General features: G+C 53.6%; 1 protein-coding gene across 6 annotated transcripts in view; it reads right to left on the minus strand.

The window, feature by feature from the left end:
• Positions 1-10,834, minus strand: part of kdm6a (lysine (K)-specific demethylase 6A) — an 89,607-nt gene that overhangs the window by 31,718 nt on the left and 47,055 nt on the right. For all 6 annotated transcript variants that reach the window (XM_061225481.1, XM_061225480.1, XM_061225479.1 and 3 more), the window contains 3 exons: positions 5,177-5,231; positions 3,169-3,203; positions 469-562 (listed from right to left, as the gene is read on the minus strand). In XM_061225481.1, the coding sequence (XP_061081465.1) occupies positions 469-562; positions 3,169-3,203; positions 5,177-5,231 (184 nt within the window). The remainder of the gene's footprint in view (positions 1-468; positions 563-3,168; positions 3,204-5,176; positions 5,232-10,834) is intronic.

A 10,834-nucleotide genomic window follows, 5' to 3' on the forward strand; every position in this document is an offset into this window, starting at 1 on the left:
AGTCAGGTGTAGTCAGTGAGTCAGGTGTAGTCAGTGAGTCAGGTGTAATCAGTGAGTCAGGTGTAGTCAGTGAGTCAGGTGTAGTCAGTGAGTCAGGTGTAGTCAGTGAGTCAGGTGTAGTCAGTGAGTCAGGTGTAATCAGTGAGTCAGGTGTAGTCCGTGAGTCAGGTGTAGTCCGTGAGTCAGGTGTAGTCCGTGAGTCAGGTGTAGTCAGTGAGTCAGGTGTAATCAGTGAGTCAGGTGTAGTCAGTGAGTCAGGTGTAGTCAGTGAGTCAGGTGTAGTCAGTGAGTCAGGTGTAGTCAGTGAGTCAGGTGTAGTCAGTGAGTCAGGTGTAGTCAGTGAGTCAGGTGTAGTCAGTGAGTCAGGTGTAATCAGTGAGTCAGGTGTAGTCTGTGAGTCAGGTGTAGTCCGTGAGTCAGGTGTAGTCCGTGTGCCGTGTGTAAACGCAGAGGGCTGGCGGGTCTCACCCAGCTGCTGCAGGGTGGTGGCTTTGACCTGGGGCGGAAGGTTCTCCGTCTGCAGCAGCGCTTCATAGGCGTCCTTCGCCACGCGGTACTTTTTCTGCAGACAGACGGGAGCGGAGAGTGGGAGAGGGAGGGAGAGAGAGAGAGAGAGAGAGAGAGAGAGGGAGAGGGAGAGGGAGGGAGGGAGAGGGAGAGAGAAAGGGAGGGAGAGAGAGAGAGAAAGGGAGGGAGAGAGAGAGAGAAAGGGAGAGAGAGAGAGAGAGAAAGGGAGAGAGAGAGAGAGAGAGAGAGAGAGAGAGAGGTGGGGGGGGAGGGAGAGAGAGAGAGAGAGGCGGGTTTTATGGGCGATCTCATACAAAGCCAGCGCGGCTCTGGCCAGACAAACACTGATAATGAGGAGGTCTCTCAGGCTGGCTGGGGAGAAGGAAATGACAACGTTAACTGGTCTGCGAAGAGGCCGGGAAGGGGGGGGGGGGGGGTTAAGAGCCACAGGGACGGGGGGGGGGGAGGGTCAGTCTCGGAGACTCAACAGGGCCACAGTCTGCCCGGCTGAAATCTGAGCTCCGCCTCACAAGTCTGAGTTTGTTTCGCCCTCAGTGACCCGCGTGCCGATTGGACAGTGAGTCCCGGTGTCTGCGCTCTGGAAGCATTGCCTCTCAGTAACCTGCGGGCTGATTGGACGGCTAGCCTTGGTCGTCTGTGCTCTGGAAGCAGAACGCGCTGGCGGGGTACGGAGCAGGGGGGAGCGGGGTCGGCCAGCAAGGTCACGCGGGGTGAACCGCCAATGTGTTTTTACCAAACGCCAAGATCGGGTTAAAATGCCAGTGTTCGGGACGAATGTACGTACAAATATTACGTAGTAAAAATACGGAAAAAACTTTTTATCATATGTCACACAATTTCAGAAATAAGTCTATGAGTTGGGTTTTGGAAATATATATTTACCCTGCATATATATTCAAATGTTTGCCAAAATGTTAGTCGCATTTCTTCACGTGGCAGTTTTTCCAGCCGCACTGAACAGCGATATTTCTTTCGCGATACATCGCGTCACTCTTGACAGCTGACGCGTGTCATTTGAGGCCTTTGTTTATACCCCGTTGTTGACGTCGGACTGCAGGTTTCCGCAATGCCAAATCGCGGTGACGGACATGAAGTTACTGCTGTTGGAAAATATATACGAAACCCTGGCAGCTGGAGTAGCAGCGCGTGCAGACACACGGGAGTGAGTAAACCCGTCCTGCCCCAGTGAGTAAACGGGAGATACACCACAGGACAAAGGACAGCCCCGAGGCTGTAAAACCCAGGCCCATCCACAGGCCAACTAGCTTACGTCATGCACCTCTTCTTACGGTCAGTACAACGTGACCGGCACAGACATTTGGTACAGAAATATCGGTAAGTGTCGAATCAGAGTACCTGTGCCCCAACCCAGATTCAAACTGGCAAGACTATCAGCGCAGTACTCATGGAAACCATTGGCCATGCATCTCCACTGTACAAAGCTCAACGGTTACAGCATTTCAGAGAACAGCTCAACAACACAAAGAGCCCAAATGGCACATCGTGTCACATCAGTGAAACATGCAGCAATAGAAACCTCAGTACGATGCACTACAAATTCTGTTTTCCAACAATACCGTCGTGCTGCTACCAACGCTGACGCAACGACGCGTTCGTAGCAGGAGCGCAAGAGCCGAGCGCCCAGGAGCAGCGGCGGCTGCTGAACATTCACACCGAGGACAGGACCCCTGGGCGCTTCTCGTCCCCGAAGGCCAATCCCCACACTCACCCCAGTGAACACATCTGGGTCTGCAGAGCTCCCGCGGTTACCATGGCGCCGCCGGGCCAGGATTCCGCCCCGGGAGAGAGGGGCTAATGAGCGCTCGTAGCTAACGGGCCCAGGGACTGTGGAAAATCAGGGGCTTTTCCTGGGGGTCTGAACTCAAACTCGCCGGGGCTGGCCATCTTGTTTATCACCTGAACTGTAAGCCAACGGGCCCAGGGACTGTGGAATATCAGGGGCTTTTCCTGGGGGTGTGAACTCAAATTCACAGGGGTCGGCCATCTTGTTTATCGCCTCAACTCGTAGCGAAAGGCCCAGGGACTGTGGAAAACCAGCCAGCAGGGATTTTCCTGGGGGTCTGAACTCAAAACTCGCTGGGGGTCGGCCATCTTGTTTACCGGCTGAACTTGCAGCTGCGCTCTGAGGGACGGAGCGGTGTGTGGACTGCCTCGCCCCCCCCTGGGACCCGGCTGTGAGGGGGGGGGGGTTAGCCCCCCCCCCGGGGCGCCCGCTACCTCCCGCTTCATTACCGCCGTGAGTCACAGGGGAAGATCGCAGAGGACCGAGCTAACGCAGCCAAACACACAACAGGGAAGCCGTCCCCCGTAACCCCACTCTGTAAACCACAGCCCAAGCACCCCGCTGACCAACGACCACCACTTTAATCCTGTACAGATACTTTTCATGAAAGTGCATAATAATTGAATACGCATACTTGGTAGTAACATAACATAATGGCGAGATTAGGCCATTAAGCCCAGAAAAGCGAGCATTTTCCTACCCATAATGGTAGTGTTTCTGCCTCCACTACATGTCCTGGCAAGCTATTCCACACAGTGACCACTCTCTGTGTGGAAAAATACTTCCCAACATCTAGGAAAAGTGGGGGAAAAACAGAAATAAATCCAGCCGCTTACCTGAATCTCGTATAAATGCGCGATGTGAAATTGAACTGTGGAGAGAAGGAGAGAGTAGAGGATTAATCCGAGAGAAAGAGAACAGCTTCACAGTCAGTCATAACGGGCAGCCATTGGCCTGCGTAAGAGCCGTAATGGCCTCGCCCTGCGTAAGAGCCTCGCCCTGCGTAAGAGCCGTAATGGCCACGCCCTGCGTAAGAGCCGTAATGGCCTCGCCCTGCGTAAGAGCCGTAATGGCCTCGCCCTGCGTAAGAGCCGTAATGGCCGCGCCCTGCGTAAGAGCCGTAATGGCCGCGCCCTGCGTAAGAGCCGTAATGGCCTCGCCCTGCGTAAGAGCCTCGCCCTGCGTAAGAGCCGTAATGGCCACGCCCTGCGTAAGAGCCGTAATGGCCTCGCCCTGCGTAAGAGCCATAATGGCCCCGCCCTGCGTAAGAGGCGTAATGGCCTCGCCCTGCGTAAGAGCCTCGCCCTGCGTAAGAGCCGTAATGGCCACGCCCTGCGTAAGAGCCGTAATGGCCCCGCCCTGCGTAAGAGCCGTAATGGCCTCGCCCTGCGTAAGAGCCTCGCCCTGCGTAAGAGCCGTAATGGCCTCGCCCTGCGTAAGAGCCGTAATGGCCGCGCCCTGCGTAAGAGCCGTAATGGCCTCGCCCTGCGTAAGAGCCTCGCCCTGCGTAAGAGCCGTAATGGCCACGCCCTGCGTAAGAGCCGTAATGGCCCCGCCCTGCGTAAGAGCCGTAATGGCCTCGCCCTGCGTAAGAGCCGTAATGGCCTCGCCCTGCGTAAGAGCCGTAATGGCGGCGCCCTGCGTAAGAGCCGTAATGGCCTCGCCCTGCGTAAGAGCCTCGCCCTGCGTAAGAGCCTCGCCCTGCGTAAGAGCCTCGCCCTGCGTAAGAGCCGTAATGGCCTCGCCCTGCGTAAGAGCCGTAATGGCCGCGCCCTGCGTAAGAGCCGTAATGGCCTCGCCCTGCGTAAGAGCCTCGCCCTGCGTAAGAGCCGTAATGGCCACGCCCTGCGTAAAAGCCGTAATGGCCACGCCCTGCGTAAGAGCCGTAATGGCCACGCCCTGCCTAAGAGCCGTAATGGCCTCGCCCTGCGTAAGAGCCGTAATGGCCTCGCCCTGCGTAAGAGCCGTAATGGCCTCGCCCTGCGTAAGAGCCGTAATGGCCTCGCCCTGCGTAAGAGCCGTAATGGCCTCGCCCTGCGTAAGAGCCGTAATGGCCTCGCCCTGCGTAAGAGCCGTAATGGCCTCGCCCTGCGTAAGAGCCGTAATGGCCTCGCCCTGCGTAAGAGCCGTAATGGCCTCGCCCTGCGTAAGAGCCGTAATGGCCTCGCCCTGCGTAAGAGCCGTAATGGCCGCGCCCTGCGTAAGAGCCGTAATGGCCGCGCCCTGCGTAAGAGCCGTAATGGCCGCGCCCTGCGTAAGAGCCGTAATGGCCTCGCCCTGCGTAAGAGCCGTAATGGCCTCGCCCTGCGTAAGAGCCGTAATGGCCTCGCCCTGCCTAAGAGCCGTAATGGCCTCGCCCTGCGTAAGAGCCGTAATGGCCTCGCCCTGCGTAAGAGCCGTAATTGCCTCGCCCTGCCTAAGAGCCGTAATGGCCACGCCCTGCGTAAGAGCCGTAATGGCCTCGCCCTGCGTAAGAGCCGTAATGGCCTCGCCCTGCGTAAGAGCCGTAATGGCCTCGCTCTGTGAAGGGGGTAGGGATCTCCGTATCGCAGCCTGCGGAGGTGATGTAGCCCTTCTCTAGGGAGGCTGAGGAAATGGGTACTGGTGTTTCCTTGGTAACCAGAGTCTCAGGCAAATATGAAACGGCAATGAGAGGAAAATGAAAAAAGGAACGGACAAAAAAAAAAAGAAATTGCGGGAGAGGCGCACTGCTGTTCCCCTTTAAATGGTAAAAACGGGCTGTTTATTCGAGGATTGGGCACTTGAGAACGAGGACTGTCGTATGCATAATCAGTTAAAAACAGAAGCCGCTCCACAGAAAGGTGTTTAATTTGGGGTACTTACTTTCAGCTTTGGACAAAGTGCAGGGGGTTGAGTCAATCAAAGCCAGCTGAAAATGCTGCAGAGAGAGAGAGAGAAGGGAATCAGTCGGGAATACGTTTCTAGAAAAGCCAATGAAATTGGTTCTTCTTTTAACCTGAAATCTTAAATATTGACCATAACGACTGTAAAAATGTTGACACAGAAAGGACCGACCCACTAAGACCCACAAAACCCCTTCATGGTGAAGCCAGGACACGCACATAAACGTACCAGAGCTTCTTTGACAGCAACACAAGCCTGAAAATGACGTCAGTACTCTTGAACCCATTTGACTACAGGCATAACCCTGGTATCCAGTAATAGAGCGACCCAAAATGACACTAATACTGAAACCAAGCAAAAGAAGCTCAAAGACAGTGGAAGATTTCTCACCAAAAAGAGTATTTTTTTTATTTTTTTAAGTGGATAGATGCTTGTGGCTGTGCCTAGTGAGCTCACACAGTCTGGCCCACGTCACTATGAGCCACAACACAAATATGAGCCTGCGTGCCAGTGAGTAAAACCAAGCTCATCTGTGACCACAGACTCACTCTACGAGATGACGGCGCCTGTCATAACTCTTCATCTGACGTTCGTGCGGTATCGGTCGTTGACAGTGGGTTAAGGGAATAAGCCGTGGTCATGTTGTTCTGGAGGAATAAAGGGGGGAAAGCCCACTACAAAGAGAACCAACACAGCCACAGGTGGGGTGAGACTGGGTGAGAAAGTGCAGCGATAACCTGAGCACTGCACACATGCAAATCTGGCCCTCGAATCCAAATCCAGGATGGCTTTTCTTTTCTCCCAGGTAATTAACTGAACAATTAGAGCTACTGGCCTAACTGTGTTCACAACGGACTACTGATTGGCCCAACTGTGTTCACAACGGACTACTGATTGGCCCAACTGTCAACTAACAGGTAAAGGAAGGGATGAGGGCCATGCCGGCCTTGTGGGTCATGATTTAAGATCAGATATACTTATGTGGTAATGTGTCCTCTGCATTTGACCCATCCTAGTCATTTAGGAGCAGCGGCCAGCCACAGTGCAGCGCCCCGGGGACCAGCTCCAGTCCTGAGGCCAGTGCCTTGGTCACGGGCAACGGCAGGAGCACACCTAACCTGACACACGTGTCCTTGAGTGTGGGAGGAAACCAGAACACCCAGAATAAACCCATGTGAACGTGCATGCTCCATGCAGAGAGGACCTGACCACAGACCTCCGTCCTGCAAGACAGCAGTGCCAACCACTCTGGCACCGTGCTGCCATTTGGGCATTCAAGTATTATGAAAATGACAATTATTTTGTCAAATAAAACACCCTAACTTTTGTTATTGGCAACTGCATGGTGAAGTTTACGCTCCTCCATTTTTGCGGTGTCCCACATTGTCCAGATGAAGAGCAGCAGGGGCAGTACCTGGCAGGAGGTCACGTCGTTTGAAACGGAGCATCGCAATGCCAGACGTGTTTTTATGAGACCGCAATCGCCATCGGCTTCATTATTAAATATTCATTTGAAAATTTATAGCAAAAAATGTAAGTAAAAGACAAATATTCGGTAATGGCACACTCACACTTTCCCTGTACACACATCATTTTTGGTCGTAGAAGCAGGGATAAGGACAACAGGCTTCCGATCACGGTTAACAGGTAACGCGCATCAAACAGGGGACCGTAAGCAAGGAGAAACTCTTCAGCACATCTTCAGCGATGGAGCTGCAGACTCTCGGTGGTTATAACTCAGCGCTGGGGAGCTCGGCTCAAACGAGGTCAGACGTGACAGCGGAGATGATGGCCGCTGTGTGTCTGCGCTGGGGGCAGGAGGGCACCTCGCTTTCACATGAGAACGCGTTCTGGTTTATTCCGGCTTCTTTTACAGCTACCCGCTGGATGGAGGACTACATTTAGAGGCACATGGCTCAGGACAGGCCTACATCTGCAGGTATATGGAGGATACAAGAGAACAGTGCTGAACACTTTTTATGGGGATATTTGGGGTGTTATTTTTGTTTTGTTTTTTCCAGTGGGCTCCAATATATATATTTTTTAAATAATAACGGATGAAAGTAGCATGGCATTTACAATTCTACAATGTCTGTACAGTCTCGGAAATAGCAAAAGACAACTGCTGTGCTTTTGAGAGCCAAGACGGACATGACGCCTGCTCCTTATCAGCTAAACCTGAGACCAGCTGCTTGAACAGGTAACCAGATCCTTCAACATGGCACCAGGGCTATCTATCCCACCGCAACGGCATGTCGTACTCAAAATGGAGGGATACGTCAACGATGGGAACGTGGGCATGTTCTTTTCCCATCTTCAAAAGCGAAAATCTAAATTTTTTGACATTTCAGTGGCAGTCTAAAGGCATGGCTTTCCATTCACCGAAAGCCGGATGAGATGCAGTCGAACAGCAGTGGCTTCAGCTGGTGTGGGACATACGCAGGAAACCTGTTTAACACACCAACCGCTGAAGTGCCACCATTCGGTGACCTTCTCCACCAGGGGTCACCAACCCTGTTCCTGTAGATCTACAGTCCTGTAGGTTTCCACTACAACCCTTACAAAGCATACCTCATTCAACAGCTAGAGCAGGGCTGGCCAACCCTGTTCCTGGAAATCTACAGTCCTGTAGGTTTTGACTCAAACTCTTAAAAAAGCACACCCCATTCAACAGCGAGAGCTGCTAATTTGTAGAATCGGGTGTGCTAAATTAGGGTTGAAGTGAAAACCTACAGGATGGTAGATTCTCCAGGAACAGGGTTGGTGACCCCTGTTCTGCACAAAAGGGTTCGCTCTGCTATTCCTCCAGTCTTCTGCAACCTCTCCATGTCAGCTGGACTCAAAAAAATCTCCTTAATTACACCAACCACTTTTCAGCCAAGGCTAGCCGATGACCCTGGAGGTCGACACACTGCACTGCACCGCACCCCAACCGACCCACACGAAAAACCAGCGGCAATTCCACCCATCAACTGGTGTCAGGCACACTGGGACCTCCAGCGAGGGCCAGCCACAGACCGAACGAGCCCATCACAGCCCAGAACGAGAGAAGAAGAACAAAGCAGGAAGCAGGGTGTTCTCTCACCCCGACCGCAACACCAGCGCACGCACACACACACACACACACACACACACACACACACACACACACACACACACACACACACACACACACACACACACACACTGCCTCCTCAGAGGAAAGAGGAGTCATTGGGATTCAAATCTCATCCCCACTCTCGCAGCGAAGCTGACAGACAGACATGACAGTGCCGCTGCTTTTCAGAGCAAATCGAGTCACTCAACCGCACGACGCAAACAGGGGGGGGGGGGGGAGACAGCAACAACAACGTTCTACAAACCTTCAGCGTTAAACCCACAGGAAACCAACAGTTAAATGATTAAGATGGGCGCTCGGTTACGGATTAAAACCTCGCCTTAAAGCGCTACCCCATCCGCCAAAGCGGAAGACAAAAGCCGGTGTTTTTTGAAAAACCTAACGGGTGGGGGGGGGTGGGAATAACGAGCGTGAAAAAGCGGAGAGCGTCTCTCGCTAGCATAAAGAGGAGCCGTGCCGTGCCAGAGAGCCGGGATTACAGCCGGAGCAGACGCAGCCGAGCCCCTGCCTCGTCCCCCCCCCCCCCCCCCCGTCACCGAACACCGCCACGGACGCCACGGCGAGCCGCATACGTTACCCGCCGGAGAACCCGCCAGCCCGGCGCCCAGCCGGTCCCTTTCTCCAGAGGAGGAGGAGGAGGAGGAGGAGGAGGAGGAGGAGGAGGAGGAGCAGCGGAGAGCCGACGCCGTCGCCCGCGGAAGCCGGAATGTTCCTCAGCAGCAGTCAGGTGCACGGGCTGGATCGCCCGCCTGCTCCTCGCCTCGCTCGCTCGCTCTCTCTCTCTCTCTCTCGCACCCCCCCCCACCCCCACGCCAGCCCCCAGACACATGCTGCTTACTATTCAGGAGAGAGCTGCAGAGTCCACAGATCACACACTCGCACACGCTCACGTACACATACACACACAGTACCTCAGACACATTCACACGTACATACTGTACCTCAAACACACATGCACACACACACACACAGTACCTCAAACAAACACACACACACACACACACACACAGTACCTCAGACACACACACACACACACAGTACCTCAAACACACACACACACACACAGTACCTTCGACACACACAAACACACACAGTACCTCAGACACACTCAAACGTACACACAGTACCTCAAACCCACACATATACACAGTACCTTAGTACAAACACACACACACGCACACACACACACACACACAGTACCTCAGATACAGACACAGTACCTGAAACACACACAAACAAAAATACACACACAATACCTCAAAACACACACATACACACACAGTATGTCAGACAAAGACACACACAGAACCCCAAACACACACATACAGTACCTCAAACAAACACACACACACACACAAACACACACAGTACCTCAGACATACACACACACACACAGTACCTCAGACAGACAGACACACACACACACACACACACACACACACACACACACACACAGTACCTCAGACACACACACACACACACACACACAGTACCTCAGACACACACACACAGTACCTCAGACACACACACACACACACACACACACACAGTACCTCAGACACACACACACACACACACACACACACACACACACACACACACACACACACACACACACACACACACACACACACGCAGTACCTCAGACACACACACACAGTACCTCAGACACACACACACACAGTAACTCAGACACACACACACACACAGTACCTCAGACAGAGCGTTCTGTCCCTGCTCTATAAGCAGCACCTACCACTACTACTCTCGTCTCCGTAGTAACAGCAAGAGAGAAACCCAACGACAAGAAGAAAAAAAATAAATAAAAAAATACATCAAATAAATAAATAAAAGAATAAATAAAAAATGATTACAAATATAAAGCCCAGCTGCGGTGTCAGGCCGTGATGGCGGGATGGCGGGATGGCGGGAATGCAGGAGCCTGGTCTCTCCGTGTGGGCGTTCGACACCGGCGCGACAGCACCTCTCTCTCTCTCTCTCTCCCTCTCCACGCTAAAATTAGCACACCTGGTCACGCCGGAGACCTGGGGGAGGGGGCTGAGCGGAGCAGGAGCTCCGCGGGCGAGGAGCGGGCAGAGCCAGCTCATTTATTTCCACGGGAGTGCAGCTCCACCACGGGAGTGCAGCTCAATTCCCAGGACGAGTGCCACTCCCTGCACAGGGCACACCGCGAGGCAAGCAGGCGGAGTGCTAACGCAAACGAGCGCTAACGCAGACCAGCGCTAACGCAGACAGAGCGCTAACGCAAACGAGCGCTAACGGAAACGAGCGCTAACGGAAACGAGCGCTAACGGAGGCAGAGCGCTAACGGAAGCAAGAGCGCTAACGCAGACAGAGCGCTAACGCAAACGAGCGCTAACGCAAACGAGCGCTAACGGAGGCAGAGCGCTAATGGAGGCAGAGCGCTAACGGAGGCAGAGCGCTAACGCAAACGAGCGCTAAAGGAAGCAGAGTGCTAACGCAGACGAGCGCTATGCCGACTGAGCGCCAAACGCAGG

This window comes from Conger conger, chromosome 17, assembly GCF_963514075.1.
Source record: "Conger conger chromosome 17, fConCon1.1, whole genome shotgun sequence".
NCBI classification, from domain to species: domain Eukaryota; kingdom Metazoa; phylum Chordata; class Actinopteri; order Anguilliformes; family Congridae; genus Conger; species Conger conger.